General features: G+C 43.1%; 1 protein-coding gene across 11 annotated transcripts in view; it reads right to left on the reverse strand.

The window, feature by feature from the left end:
* Window positions 1-12,495, reverse strand: part of LYST (lysosomal trafficking regulator) — a 173,500-nt gene that overhangs the window by 30,354 nt on the left and 130,651 nt on the right. For all 11 annotated transcript variants that reach the window (XM_073338158.1, XM_073338159.1, XM_073338161.1 and 8 more), the window contains 5 exons: window positions 11,612-11,673; window positions 5,823-5,878; window positions 4,891-5,043; window positions 3,927-4,171; window positions 623-689 (listed from right to left, as the gene is read on the reverse strand). In XM_073338158.1, coding sequence (XP_073194259.1) covers window positions 623-689; window positions 3,927-4,171; window positions 4,891-5,043; window positions 5,823-5,878; window positions 11,612-11,673 — 583 coding nt within the window. The remainder of the gene's footprint in view (window positions 1-622; window positions 690-3,926; window positions 4,172-4,890; window positions 5,044-5,822; window positions 5,879-11,611; window positions 11,674-12,495) is intronic.

Genomic DNA, 12,495 nt, shown 5'->3' on the forward strand with positions numbered 1-12,495 from the left:
AGTGGTACCCCAGTTCCAGGTGGCACCCCGGGGGGGAACCGGTCATAAACGCTCAGTAGCAACAGCAGGCAGCACTAATGGAATACTAGTTCTACTCTATATGATCAGATCTATTTTCAAACTAGATTGATGTTAGGAGATTAGGAAATACTTTTAAAGATTTTGTGCAGTTAGTTTAATTGATAAATGACCCAGAATGTTTGAAGGCAAACATAACTGTTCTGTTGCATACTAGAAAAAACCCAGATGTACAATATAATTTTTTAGACCACAAAATGCAAGGCAATTTACAGAGATATATTTCTTTAGCTTCTTTGGTTAACTTCATATGTATTTATCTCATTGGTCATGAATTTAGACCCCAACATACATCAAATATAAAGTACCAAAAGATGCACTGCAGTTTTTAGGATTAAGTTTTTTCTTGTTTTCTTATGTTCTTGGTTACAAAGAGACAGACATAAGACAGAAGGGAATCCATTTCCTGCTAACTGTTTTCACAATTGACTATAACATGCTGAAAATGTGAAGTCCCACAGAAATACATTAAAAAAACCCGCCACATTGTTTTGGTTTTAGATACCAGAAGAAAACACATTGTAGAAATGAGAGTTTAAGATACCTTGTAAGTATCCACATATCGATCTTCCTTTTCTTTAGACTGTACAGCTATGGGTTTGGCTAAATTTCTGTAATAGGAGAAATGTTGACATCTTATTTTCATAATGAAATTAGAAAATTCAGTTCAATGTACATTAACATATACAAAGACTGATCTTTTTAGCTAAATCAGATTAAGAAGAGTTAAAATACAGAAGGACAAATACAAAGGCAAATCCTAACAAAACTCTACATATGCGTTTAGGAAAATAAAATGACTATAAAAATACGTTCGTAATTTAAAATTGGCCATTTGATGTTAGTGCTAGAGGAATGAAAGTCATTCGTCCATAGAACAGCTACAGTATAGGCAACAGGTCACATATTCCCCATACTGCCCCCACCAGCATGTTTCAATCTTGACTTGTAGCATCCCTTTAAGAGTAATGCCTTGTCTACTGTGGCAAGGCACCTCCTCTGTGTTGCCAGAATTAGCACAAATCAGCCCACTCTGGCCAGTGTGCGTCTTCCCCCTCTGTATTTTCTTATCAGTATTTTCAAGGTAGGCCTCAGTTCAGGCCCAAGGAGCATGGTTGCCAACCCTCCAGGATTAGCCTGGTGTCTCCTGGAATTGGTATCAATCTCCCAGTGACTATTGAAAGCAATCCGGGAGATTCCCCCCCCCAAATGTCATGTCACTTTCTTAAAATATCCTATTAAAATCTCCCGGAATAGCTTCAGTCAGAGTTGGCAACCCTATCAAGGAGGGTTCCTCCAGCTAACAAAATGAAATCAATTTACAAACACAAACAAAGGGGAGTAACTTTCCCTGCTTCCTTGCTGTGGAGGGTGTTGTCCTGTTGTTGGCCCCAGATGTGTCAGTTCTTCCCCTAAACACGCACTCAGCTTTGGTTATTTCCCCTGTAGGGAGGAGAGCAGCCTCTCACCCTGGAGAAGCCTGTCTCCCTGCTGCCACTAGCCCTGCAGCAGCTCGTCTCTCCTCCCAGTCTCTCATCAGAGGAGGGGTTTTTAAAAGGTGTCAGGAAGCCCTTAATTGGACTCAGGTATCCCTAACTGACCTGAAGTAACACTCTCTCAGTTTATAGGAAAAAGGGCCTCTCTCATTCTAAGGCTAACATACCTGCCTTCCATCACTCCTCTTGCACCGGGTCCTGCATGAGGGCGCGCCCCACCCACCCTCCACCCCAGGCCCGCCAGACCTTTTTATCGGGCCCCTGCCCCGTGGACCCAACCGACCCCCTCACTGAGCTGGCTGCACAAGCTGCAGCTGGTCTGCTTCCAGACCGCGCCAAGGAAACATCTATACACGCTCGTGCTCCATACCCTTCACACCCTCACCCTTGTGTCCCACCCAGATACAAAATGGCGGGACCTCTTGCCACCTTTGGAGGGTGAGGAGCCCCAGTGGGCCAGCCTATATTCTACCTTGGTTCTGAGGCTTGCCGGGGATATCAGTTGGCGGCTCCTTCATGGAGCCGTGAGCACGGGCGTGTACTTGGCACAGTTCACCCCTATGCCAGACACCTGCCCCTTTTGCGGCCATGAGGGAAACTCTGGCACACATATTTGGAGTGTGCCAGGCTGCCACCCCTATTCCGGCTCCTCACGAATATTTTATTATGCTTTTGGTTGCACTTTTCCCCTCACCTTCTTATTTATACACTCCCTATCCGCGGCCCCACAAAGTCACGGGATCGCCTGGTCAACCTCTGCCTGGCCCTAGCTAAAATGGCCATCTATAAAACCAGAGTCAGGAGGTTGGCCGATGGAGTCTCCTGTGTCTGTGGGGCCTATTTCCTATCCTCTGTCCATTCACGTATCTGGGCAGAGTTCCTCTGGGTGGTGTCCACTGACTCCCTGGACGCCTTTGAGGAGCAGTGGGTGCTGTCCAGGGTTCCCTGCTCAGTGTCCCCGTCCGGTTCCCCTCGTTTGACCCTTTGACCACACTCCTGTTCCTGTTATTTCATTAGTTGTCCCCCGTATTTATTTGGTGTCCAGGTCCTGTGGATCCCCCTCTTAGGCTGGGGGGGGGGATCCTTTAGCAGTGGGAGGGCTTTGCCCGCCCACTTCCTGGATCCCAATAGGATCACTCCTCTTTCTCGATACAAGTGGTGGGACCTATTTCCATCTGCTGAGGGTGACGAACCCCATTGGACAGTCTGTATTCTGCCTTGGTCCCACTGGCCACCGGGAATATTAGTTGGCAGCTCCTTCATGGAGCCGTGAGCATGGGAATGTACCTGGTGCAGTTCACTCTTATCACAGATGCCTGTCCCTTTTGCAGCATGAGGGAGACCCAGTTGCTGCCCCTTTTCCAGCTCCTCCTGGATTTACTTTTGTGGTTCTAGCTACACTTCTGCTCCCAGCTTCTAATTTATGCACACCCCATTTGTGGCCCCTCCTCGTCAACCTCCTCCTAGCGATGGCCAAAGTGGCCACCTATAACACCAAGGAGAGGATGCAAACTGAGGGAGTGCTCTGCAACTGTGGGGCCTATTTCTGTTCCTCTCTCCATTCACATATCTGGGCAGAGTTCCTTTGGGCTGCATCCGCTGGCTCCCTTGACACCTTTGAGGAGCAGTGGGAGCTGTCCAGGTCGGTGTCCCCTTCAGGTTCCTTGATTCTGACCCTTTGACATTCACACCTGTCTTTGTTTTCGGTTTTGTTGTCCCCCATACTTATTTGAGTCCCAAGCTCAGTAGTTCTTGCCCTTAGGCTGGTTGAAGAATCTTTGGCTGGTGGATGGGCTTGCGACTGCCCACCTCCCAGAACCCAACAGGACTACTCCTCTTGCAGTTGCCTAGCCTGACTTTTTCACACTAGACACAAGAGCTGCACCAACTTTACTAAAATCCATTTTAAAAATCAATGTAGTTAAGATTGTGCCTGTGTGGACCTCCTTAGTCTGTTTACAACTAGCTGATATAGATTTACCTTTGGTAACTGGCAAGTTGCTCATATAGCATAATTCTGGTTTTGGTTATGTTTTGCTAAATTGTCAGCTCTTTGGTTACAGGCTGTTTTTTGTTTTTTCAAGGCAAAGGAATATATATCAGGAAGTGCAAGACAGCAGGTATTGAGTGAGACCTGCCAACTACTGTGAATATAAATGCTGGTAACAGGTATACTATTCAAATTGACTAGATGAGCCAATGTTACATTCAAATACCATTAGACCAGATGTATTTCCTAGCAATCTTCCTAATTAAGTCTTGGTTTATCAGGGTGAACACAAGTGGATTTTACTGAAATAACCAGTTTAATGAGTTATTTGGAAAGGAGTAATTTCAAAGATTTCTTGTTACCTATAAACAGATGGATCATTTAGGTCCAGTGTTTCGCTGGTGTAGTCAGAAAGTATAAAGGGAAATACTGGATACTGCATGAGATCATTGAAGGAACGGCCAGCATGTTTGTTTAAATGAGTCAGGTATTCAAAGTTGGTAATCTGTGCTGTGTACCATAGGTGGGTCAAAGCAGTAATGTTCCCATACTCCAAAAGATTAGGCAGGTTGTTCGTTAAGATGTTGTGGTACACATCATCACGGACCTAAAAAAATTATTGTAGTTTTATTCAAGCAACACATTTAAACTGTCATAAACTACGTCTCCTCCTACAGTATGTAAGATTCTCTCATTTACAAAGTTCTAGAGATCTGCTAAGATCATAACAATGTGATAAAAAGTCACAACATTACGATATTGAATTGGTTTAGTCCTGTAAGGAGAGTGATCCTGGAAAACCTGGATTTGTGCTGGAAATGGCCCAACTTGATTATCATACACATTGTAAGGAGAGTGATCACTTTAGATAAGCTATTACCAGCAGGAGAGTGGGGTGGGGGGAGAGAAAACCTTTTGTCGTGGTAAACACCCATTTTTTCATGGTTTGTGTGTATAAAAAGATCTTCTGTACTTTCCACAGTATGCATCCGATGAGGTGAGCTGTAGCTCACGAAAGCTTATGCTCAAATAAATTGGTTAGTCTCTAAGGTGCCACAAGTACTCCTTTTCTTTTTGCGAATACAGACTAACACGGCTGTTACTCTGAAACCAGAACATACCTGTGACACACATCCTGTCTATCAAAAAGCCTGGCTGAGCCCTTAACTCATATCAGCTTCCAGAAGTATCTAAGAATTCAAAGAAGCCTACCCATCATTTTTCTTAATGTATTCCATGAAAATACACATTTCTTCAATACATAATTATAAAAAATACCTTTATATACATATTCTATATTACCATGCATTAATGCCACACTGTTACCTTTGTGTTGTCAAAAGCTAAGAGTAAAGTTCTGCCATTTGTTAAAAATATTTCCACAGCATTGTCTCTTAATTGCCACCATCTCTTATGAACTTCCTTGATTTCTTCATATGTCCAAGAAAATGATGCTGGTTCAGTTTCCCTGTGAAAACTCTGAAGAACATATAGTACATTGATACAGAAAATGTTTTGCTCACTAGCCTTTAAAACTAGTCAGTTTCCATTTATTTATACTGCATACTGTAAACTAATGCTCTGTGTGTAGTAATTTACTTTAAACTTTGGCTTGTACTTTTGAAAATCTTTAATTAAGCTACATTTCTCTAATAGACAAAGAATTAAGTTGTTTATCAAAAACTTTATATAATGAAAACTATCTAACAGATCATTTGTTTTTAATCTGTTTCAACCCTATGTCAATACAAGACACTGTTAGGGATCACAACAATTAGCTCAATCAAATGTCATTTTAGGGTAATAAAAACAGTTTTGTTTTTTAATTTTATTTAAACACAAGTTTCACCTTTCAATAGATAAGTATATTATGATTCCTAATTCTGGGGTTCTGGTCCATGACTAAGGCTCCTACGCACTACTGTAATATATAATAAAATCTGGTATTTATATGTAACAATATATAACATATTAAAAGACTGGTAGAATTGGGAATAATATTCTCTTTATTCTATAATGGAAGTTATCAACCTTACTCAGGGTATTTGTATGTTATTGCTGAAATGTTGGCAGATAAGCATTTTAAAATTCTCAAATAATCACACACAAATAGAGTAACAGTCTATGAATTCAAACTCCCAGATATCTTAATATACAAATTAAAATTATGGTGATTTTAATTGATAAAGCACCAAAGTTATTCTCAGTTCTAATATAGAAGAATGTGTGATCTGTGAAAAACTTGAACTCATACTCACAGAACTTTCTATTGTGTCGGAAGCATTGTCTTCAACGAAATACATTCCATATTTGCCTGCAGAGAGGAATATTTATACAAAAGGTGACCGTTACTACACTAATTTGTCTTTACTTTTAACATCCATAAAAATGATTAGACATGATGTCTAAAGCACTAACTATGCTGTTCATAATAGTAAGTAAAAAGGACAGCACTTGGTGGAAATGAAGTTAAGTAATTAAATATTTGTCAAAGGATAGTATTTAACAAAACAACAACAATAAACCCAATGAGCACACTGTGAAAACTGTAGGAAAGGAAGGCCAAACTGACTAGTTGGGTAAGCAGGTGCAACTCCAGTAGTCACACAGAGTTAAGGCCAGAAGGGGACCACCATATTATCTAGCCTGTCCTCCAGTATATCACAAACCATTACCACAATAAATGCAGTTACAATCACCTAAACCAATTATTAATTTAGCCTGGAATGTCTGTTTTTAATAAAATTCATATAGAGGCTGTAGATATGTAAATAAACTGAGACTGAACAAAAACATTAAGTGCTCATCTTAGAAATTCATTATATAAATAAGTGCACAATAGACATGCAACTCAAAGCAACAACACACAAATAAAATATTCTGTATGTGGGGTAATCTATGACTATTCATCATCCCCTGTAGTACAATATGTGGAAAGTCAAGCAACATTTCGGCTATTCCAAAATACATATGAACCATATGTCTGGACAAAAATCAGTTGTGTGTTAACTTTAGAAAATTTAATCCATATGTTAACTGTGACACTGGCAGACCAGGCGCCAGCTCTTGCCAAGACTGCAGGCATTAGCTAAGAACTAACGAACTCATAGCTGGAGACTAGACTAGTTCACCTGTACCTCAGTTTTGCTCAAAATAGGTATTAGTCTTATAAGAATGTATTTAATGTTTAGACTCTGTGAAATGTTTGCAAGTTGCTGCATGCATTAATCTCACTTGTAATGTCGATATTCTATGCTCTAAGAAAATATGTAAATTTTGTCTTATAACTTCATAAATGTTTGCTCTGAACTTGCAAACCCAGGTACAGGAATTGTCATGCCACTTCTCCGCACTTCTCCGCCCCTCCCCACCACCTATTCAGGAGGACCATCAAAATTTAAATGGGGCCATTGTAAGACAAAGCTTTGTTAATTGTCCCATCCACCCATGGTTAAGTAGGTGCAGAAGGCCTGTAGCTTTGAATGCTGGAAAAGGTAAATGAAAAATCTTCACATCAACTCTTTTTTCCCCATCTCTTTGCCAAACTCTCACAGGGCTAGAGAAACCAAACTGAAGCCAGAGACCCTAGTCTACCCAGAAAGACACTGAATTGACCAGCTGTTGTGACCTGCACTGGATGTGCCATGTTTGTCTTTCTTCCACAGGACAGAAGCGACTTTGTCTGTACAAAGTGCAAGCTGGTCTCCATATTGGAAGAGAAGGTTCAAGGTCTGGAGCAACAGGTATCGACCCTGCGTTGCATAAGAGAAACTAAAGATTTCCTGGACTGACGTCAGGATATGCTTCTACGGACATAACGTTCTGAAGATTCAGAGCAGGCTGCACTGCGGGGACAGGACGACGGTGAAGAAATTTGGTAGCACGTGACCTCCAGAAGAAGAAAGGGGAGCGTCCATGTACCAGCAACGCAGACAGGTAAGTAACCGTTTTCATGTTCTCTCCACAGGTACTAATGCGGAGAGTGGACAAGATGATACATTTGAGGGAAGGGAACAGAAGAAGACTTCACCCATTGGAAGGCATGAGATGCACTGTCCTAGGGTTGGGGGTTCTACGACCACCGCTCCCAAGAGAAGGAGGCAGTTGGTGGCGGTCGGGGACTCTCTCCTCAGGGGGACTGAGTCATCTATCTGCCGCCCCGACCAGGAAAACCAAGAAGTCTGCTGCTTGCCAGGAGCTAGGATTCACGATGTGACGGAGAGACTGCCGAGACTCATCAAGCCCTCGGATCGCTACCCCTTCCTGCTTCTCCACGTGGGCACCAATGATACTGCCAAGAATGACCTTGAGCAGATTACTGCAGACTACGTAGCTCTGGGAAGAAGGATAAAGGAGTTCGAGGTGCAAGTGGTGTTCTCGTCCATCCTCCCCGTGGAAGGAAAAGGCCTGGGTAGAGACCGTGGAATCATGGAAGTCAACGAATGGCTACACAGGTGGTGTCGGAGAGAAGGCTTTGGATTCTTTGACCATGGGATGGTGTTCCAAGAAGGAGGAGTGCTAAGCAGAGACAGGCTCCACCTAATGAAGAGAGGGAAGAGCATCTTCGCAAGCAGGCTAGCTAACCTAGTGAGGAGGGCTTTAAACTAGGTTCACCGGGGGAAGGAGACCAAAGCCCTGAGGTAAGTGGGGAAGTGGGATGCCGGAAGGAAGCAGGAGCAGGAGTGCGCGAGAGGGCAGGGCTCTTGCCTCACACTGAGAAAGAGGGATGATCAGCGAGTTCTCAAGTGTCTATACACAAATGCAAGCAGCCTGGGAAACAAGCAGGGAGAACTGGAAGTCCTGGCACAGTCAAGGAATTATGATGTGTTTGGAACAACAGAGACTTGGTGGGATAACTCACATGACTGGAGTACTGTCATGGATGGATATAAACTGCTCAGGAAAGACAGGCAGGGCAGAAAAGGTGGGGAGGGGGGGAGTTGCATTGTATGTAAGGGAGCAGTATGACTGCTCAGAGCTCAAGTATGAAACTGCAGAAAAACTTAAGAGTCTCTGGATTAAGCTTGGAAGTGTGAGCAACAAGGGTGATGTCATGGTGGGAGTCTGCTACAGACCACCGGACCAGGGGGATGAGGTGGACGAGGCTTTCTTCCGGCAACTCATGGAAGTTACTAGATTGCAGGCCCTGGTTCTCATAGGAGACTTCAATCACCCTGATATCTGCTGGGAGAGCAATACAGCGGTGCACAGACAATCCAGGAAGTTTTTGGAAAGTGTAGGGGACAATTTCCTGGTGCAAGTGCTGAAAGAACCAACTGGGGCAGAGCTCCTCTTGACCTGCTGCTCACAAACCAGGAAGAATTAGTAGGGAAAGCAAAAGTGGATGGTCGAGTTCAGGATCCTGACACAGAGAAGAAAGGAGAGCAGCAGAATACGGACCCTGGACTCCAGAAAAGCAGACTTTGACTCCCTCAGGGAACTGATGGGCAGGATCCCCTGGGAGAACAACATGAGGGGGAAAGGAGTCCAGGGGAGCTGGCTGTATTTTAAAGAATCCTTATTGAGGTTACAGGGACAAACCATCCTGATGTGTAGAAAGAATAATAAATATGGCAGGCGACCAGCTTGGCTTAACAGTGAAATCCTTGCTGATCTTAAACACAAAAAAGAAGCTTACAAGAAGAAGTGGAAGATTGGACAAATGACCAGGGAAGAGTATAAAAATATTGCTCAGGCATGCAGGAGTGAAATCAGGAAGGCCAAATCACACCTGGAGTTGCAGCTAGCAAGCGATGTTAAGAGTAACAAGAAGGGTTTCTTCAGGTATGTTGGCAACAAGAAGACAGTCAAGGAAAGTGTGGGCCCCTTACTGAATGAGGGAGACAACCTAGTGACAGAGGATGTGGAAAAAGCTGATGTACTCAATGCTTTTCTTGCCTGTGTCTTCATGAACAAGGTCAGCTCCCAGACTACTGCACTGGGCAGCACAGCATGGGGAGGAGGTGACCGCCCTCTGTGGAGAAAGAAGTGGTTCGGGACTATTTAGAAAAGCTGGATGAGCACAAATCCATGGGGCCAGATGCGATGCATCCGAAAGTGCTAAAGGAGTTGGCGGATGTGATTGCAGAGCCATTGGCCATTATCTTTGAAAACTCATGGCAATCGGGGGAAGTCCCGGATGACTGGAAAAAGTCTAATGTAGTGCCCATCTTTAAAAAAGGGAAGGAGGAGGATCCTGGGAACTACAGGCCAGTCAGCCTCACCTCAGTCCCTGGAAAAATCATGGAGCAGGTCCTCAAGGAATCAATTCTGAAGCACTTAGAGGATAGGAAAGTGATCTGAAACAGTCAGCATGGATTCACCAAGGGCAAGTCATGCCTGACTAATCTAACTGCCTTCTATGACAAGATAACTGGCTCTTTGGATGAGGGGAAAGCAGTAGACGTGTTGTTCCTTGACTTTAGCAAAGCTTTTGACACTGTCTCTCATAGTATTCTTGCCAGCAAGTTAAAGAACTATGGGCTGGATGAATGGACTATAAGGTAGATAGAAAGTTGGCTAGATTCTCGGGCTCAACGGGTAGTGATCAATGGCTCCATGTCTAGTTGGCAGCCGGTATGAAGTGGAGTGCCCCAAGGGTCAGTCCTCAGGCCGATTTTGTTCAATATCTTCATAAATGATATGGAGCATGGTGTGGATTGCACCCTCAGCAAGTTTGCAGATGACACTAAACTGGGAGGAGAGGTAGATATGCTGGAGGGTAGGGATAGGATGCAGAGGGACCTAGACAAATTAGAGGATTGGGCCAAAAGAAATCTGATGAGGTTCAACAAGGACAAGTGCAGAGTCCTGCACTTAGGACAGAAGAATCCCATGCACTGCTACAGACTAGGGACCAAGCAGCTAGGCAGCAGTTCCACAGAAAAGGACCTAGGGGTTACAGTGGACGAGAAGCTGGATATGAGTCAACAGTGTGCCCTCGTTGCCAAGAAGGCCAATGGCATTTTGGGATGTATAAGTAGGGGCATAGCGAGCAGATCGAGGGACGTGATCGTTCCCCTCTATTCAACATTGGTGAGGCCTCATCTGGAGAACTGTGTCCAGTTTTGCGCCCCACACTACAAGAAGGATGTGGAAAAATTGGAAAACGTCCAGCGGAGGGCAACAAAAATGATTATGGGACTGGAACACATGAATTATGAGGAGAGGCTGAGGGAATTGGGATTATTTAGTCTACGGAAGAGAAGAATGAGGGGGGATTTGATAGCTGCTTTCAACTACCTGAAAGGGGGTTCCAAAGAGGATGGCTCTAGACTGTTCTCAGTGGTAGCAGATGACTGAACAAGGAGTAACGGTCTCAAGTTGCAGTGGGGGAGGTTTAGATTGGATATTAGGAAAAACTTTTTCACTAGGAGGGTGGTGAAACACTGGAATGCGTTAACTAGGGAGGTGGTGGAATCTCCTTCCTTAGAAGTTTTTACGGTCAAGCTTGAAAAAGCCCTGGCTGGGATGATTTAGTTGGGGATTGGTCCTGCTTTGAGTAGGGGGTTGGACTAGATGACATCCTGAGGTCCCTTCCAACCCTGATATTCTATGATTCACAGATCTCTACAACTCTGTCACTCTTTGGATTTAGATCGTAACTCATTTGTTTATATATATTTGCTTGCTTTAACCTGTAAATAATTCTCTTATTTGTTTTTCCTAATTAATAAACCTTTAAATAGTATCAATTGATCTGGGGTAAGCGACTGGTCTCTTGGGACTGGGAGCAACCTGAATATGATGTGATTTTTGATGTAAGTGGCCATTTATCACTAAATCCAGTCTACGTGGATGGCAAAATAGACTGGAAAGTCTAAGGGGATTGTCCGTGACTCCATGGTGAGACTGTTACAGTGATCCAGGAGTTCACATTTGTTACTGTGTTGGTAAAATCTAATTATAGAACATACCACCAGTTTGGGGTATCTGCCCTGTTTTTTTGACAGTCTGCCCTGAGGTAGGCACTAACAGTCGTTAGCCACTCCAGACACTTTTTTTTTTAAACACAAGAACATTTAGTCATTGAAACTGTTACACTTACCTAACAACAATTCCCCAGCTGTCTCTCTAGAAGGTGCTACATTGATGCATCTTCGATTCACTCTGCATATATACAAATAGAAACACTTACTACAAGTCATAAAATTCAGTAGATATCTAAAATTAACAGCCTCAAATACTATACACTATAACCAAGTAGACTTTTCCTTTCTGTGACCCCAAGTGTTCAAATCCCAAAGGAATGTGTAAAACTAGCTCTCACCTCTTTAAGAGTTGTGAGCACCTGAATAAAACAGTGACAACGTTCAAACTTTGAGAGAAATACCAAGCTCAAATTTTATAATATATATTCACTTGTACAAATTTAGGATCTGGTGCTTTCCACATGCCCCAGCTATTTTTTATGTTAAGCTAATTTGGTACTTGTGAAAGGTGCTGGATTGACAGCACTGCAAAGTTAAAATCTAGTTATCCATTGAATATGTATAGTATAGGCCGTGAAAGTGCATATTTACTCAGTCAACGAAGGGATGAGAATATAATTCAGTCTCCACAACCATTCACTTCTGGGCCTCTGCTGAAAGCACCAACAAGTTTCAATTGCAATGCTGACATTTGGAAATGAACCACAGCAAAGTCATTGATCATAGGCCCAATACCTGCCAGATGGTAATGACTTTCTACTGATTGTTAGGCTTTAAAATCAGCAGCCTAGAAGTGAAAAGCTCTGTAAACCCACTACAATCTCTCAAGTCACCCACTCTACTATATTTGCTGTTTTTAATTTATGACAAGCAAGTGAAGCAGGTGCAAGTTAAGTCTTCTTAAAGAAGAATATTTCCTTGTTGGAAAACATTGTATGATCTTATCCCTATTGTTCATCTCACGGTTGCCCCTCATGAACAAAGGCAAAAAATAAAAGTT

Source organism: Lepidochelys kempii, chromosome 3 (genome assembly GCF_965140265.1).
Source record: "Lepidochelys kempii isolate rLepKem1 chromosome 3, rLepKem1.hap2, whole genome shotgun sequence".
Classification (NCBI taxonomy): domain Eukaryota; kingdom Metazoa; phylum Chordata; order Testudines; family Cheloniidae; genus Lepidochelys; species Lepidochelys kempii.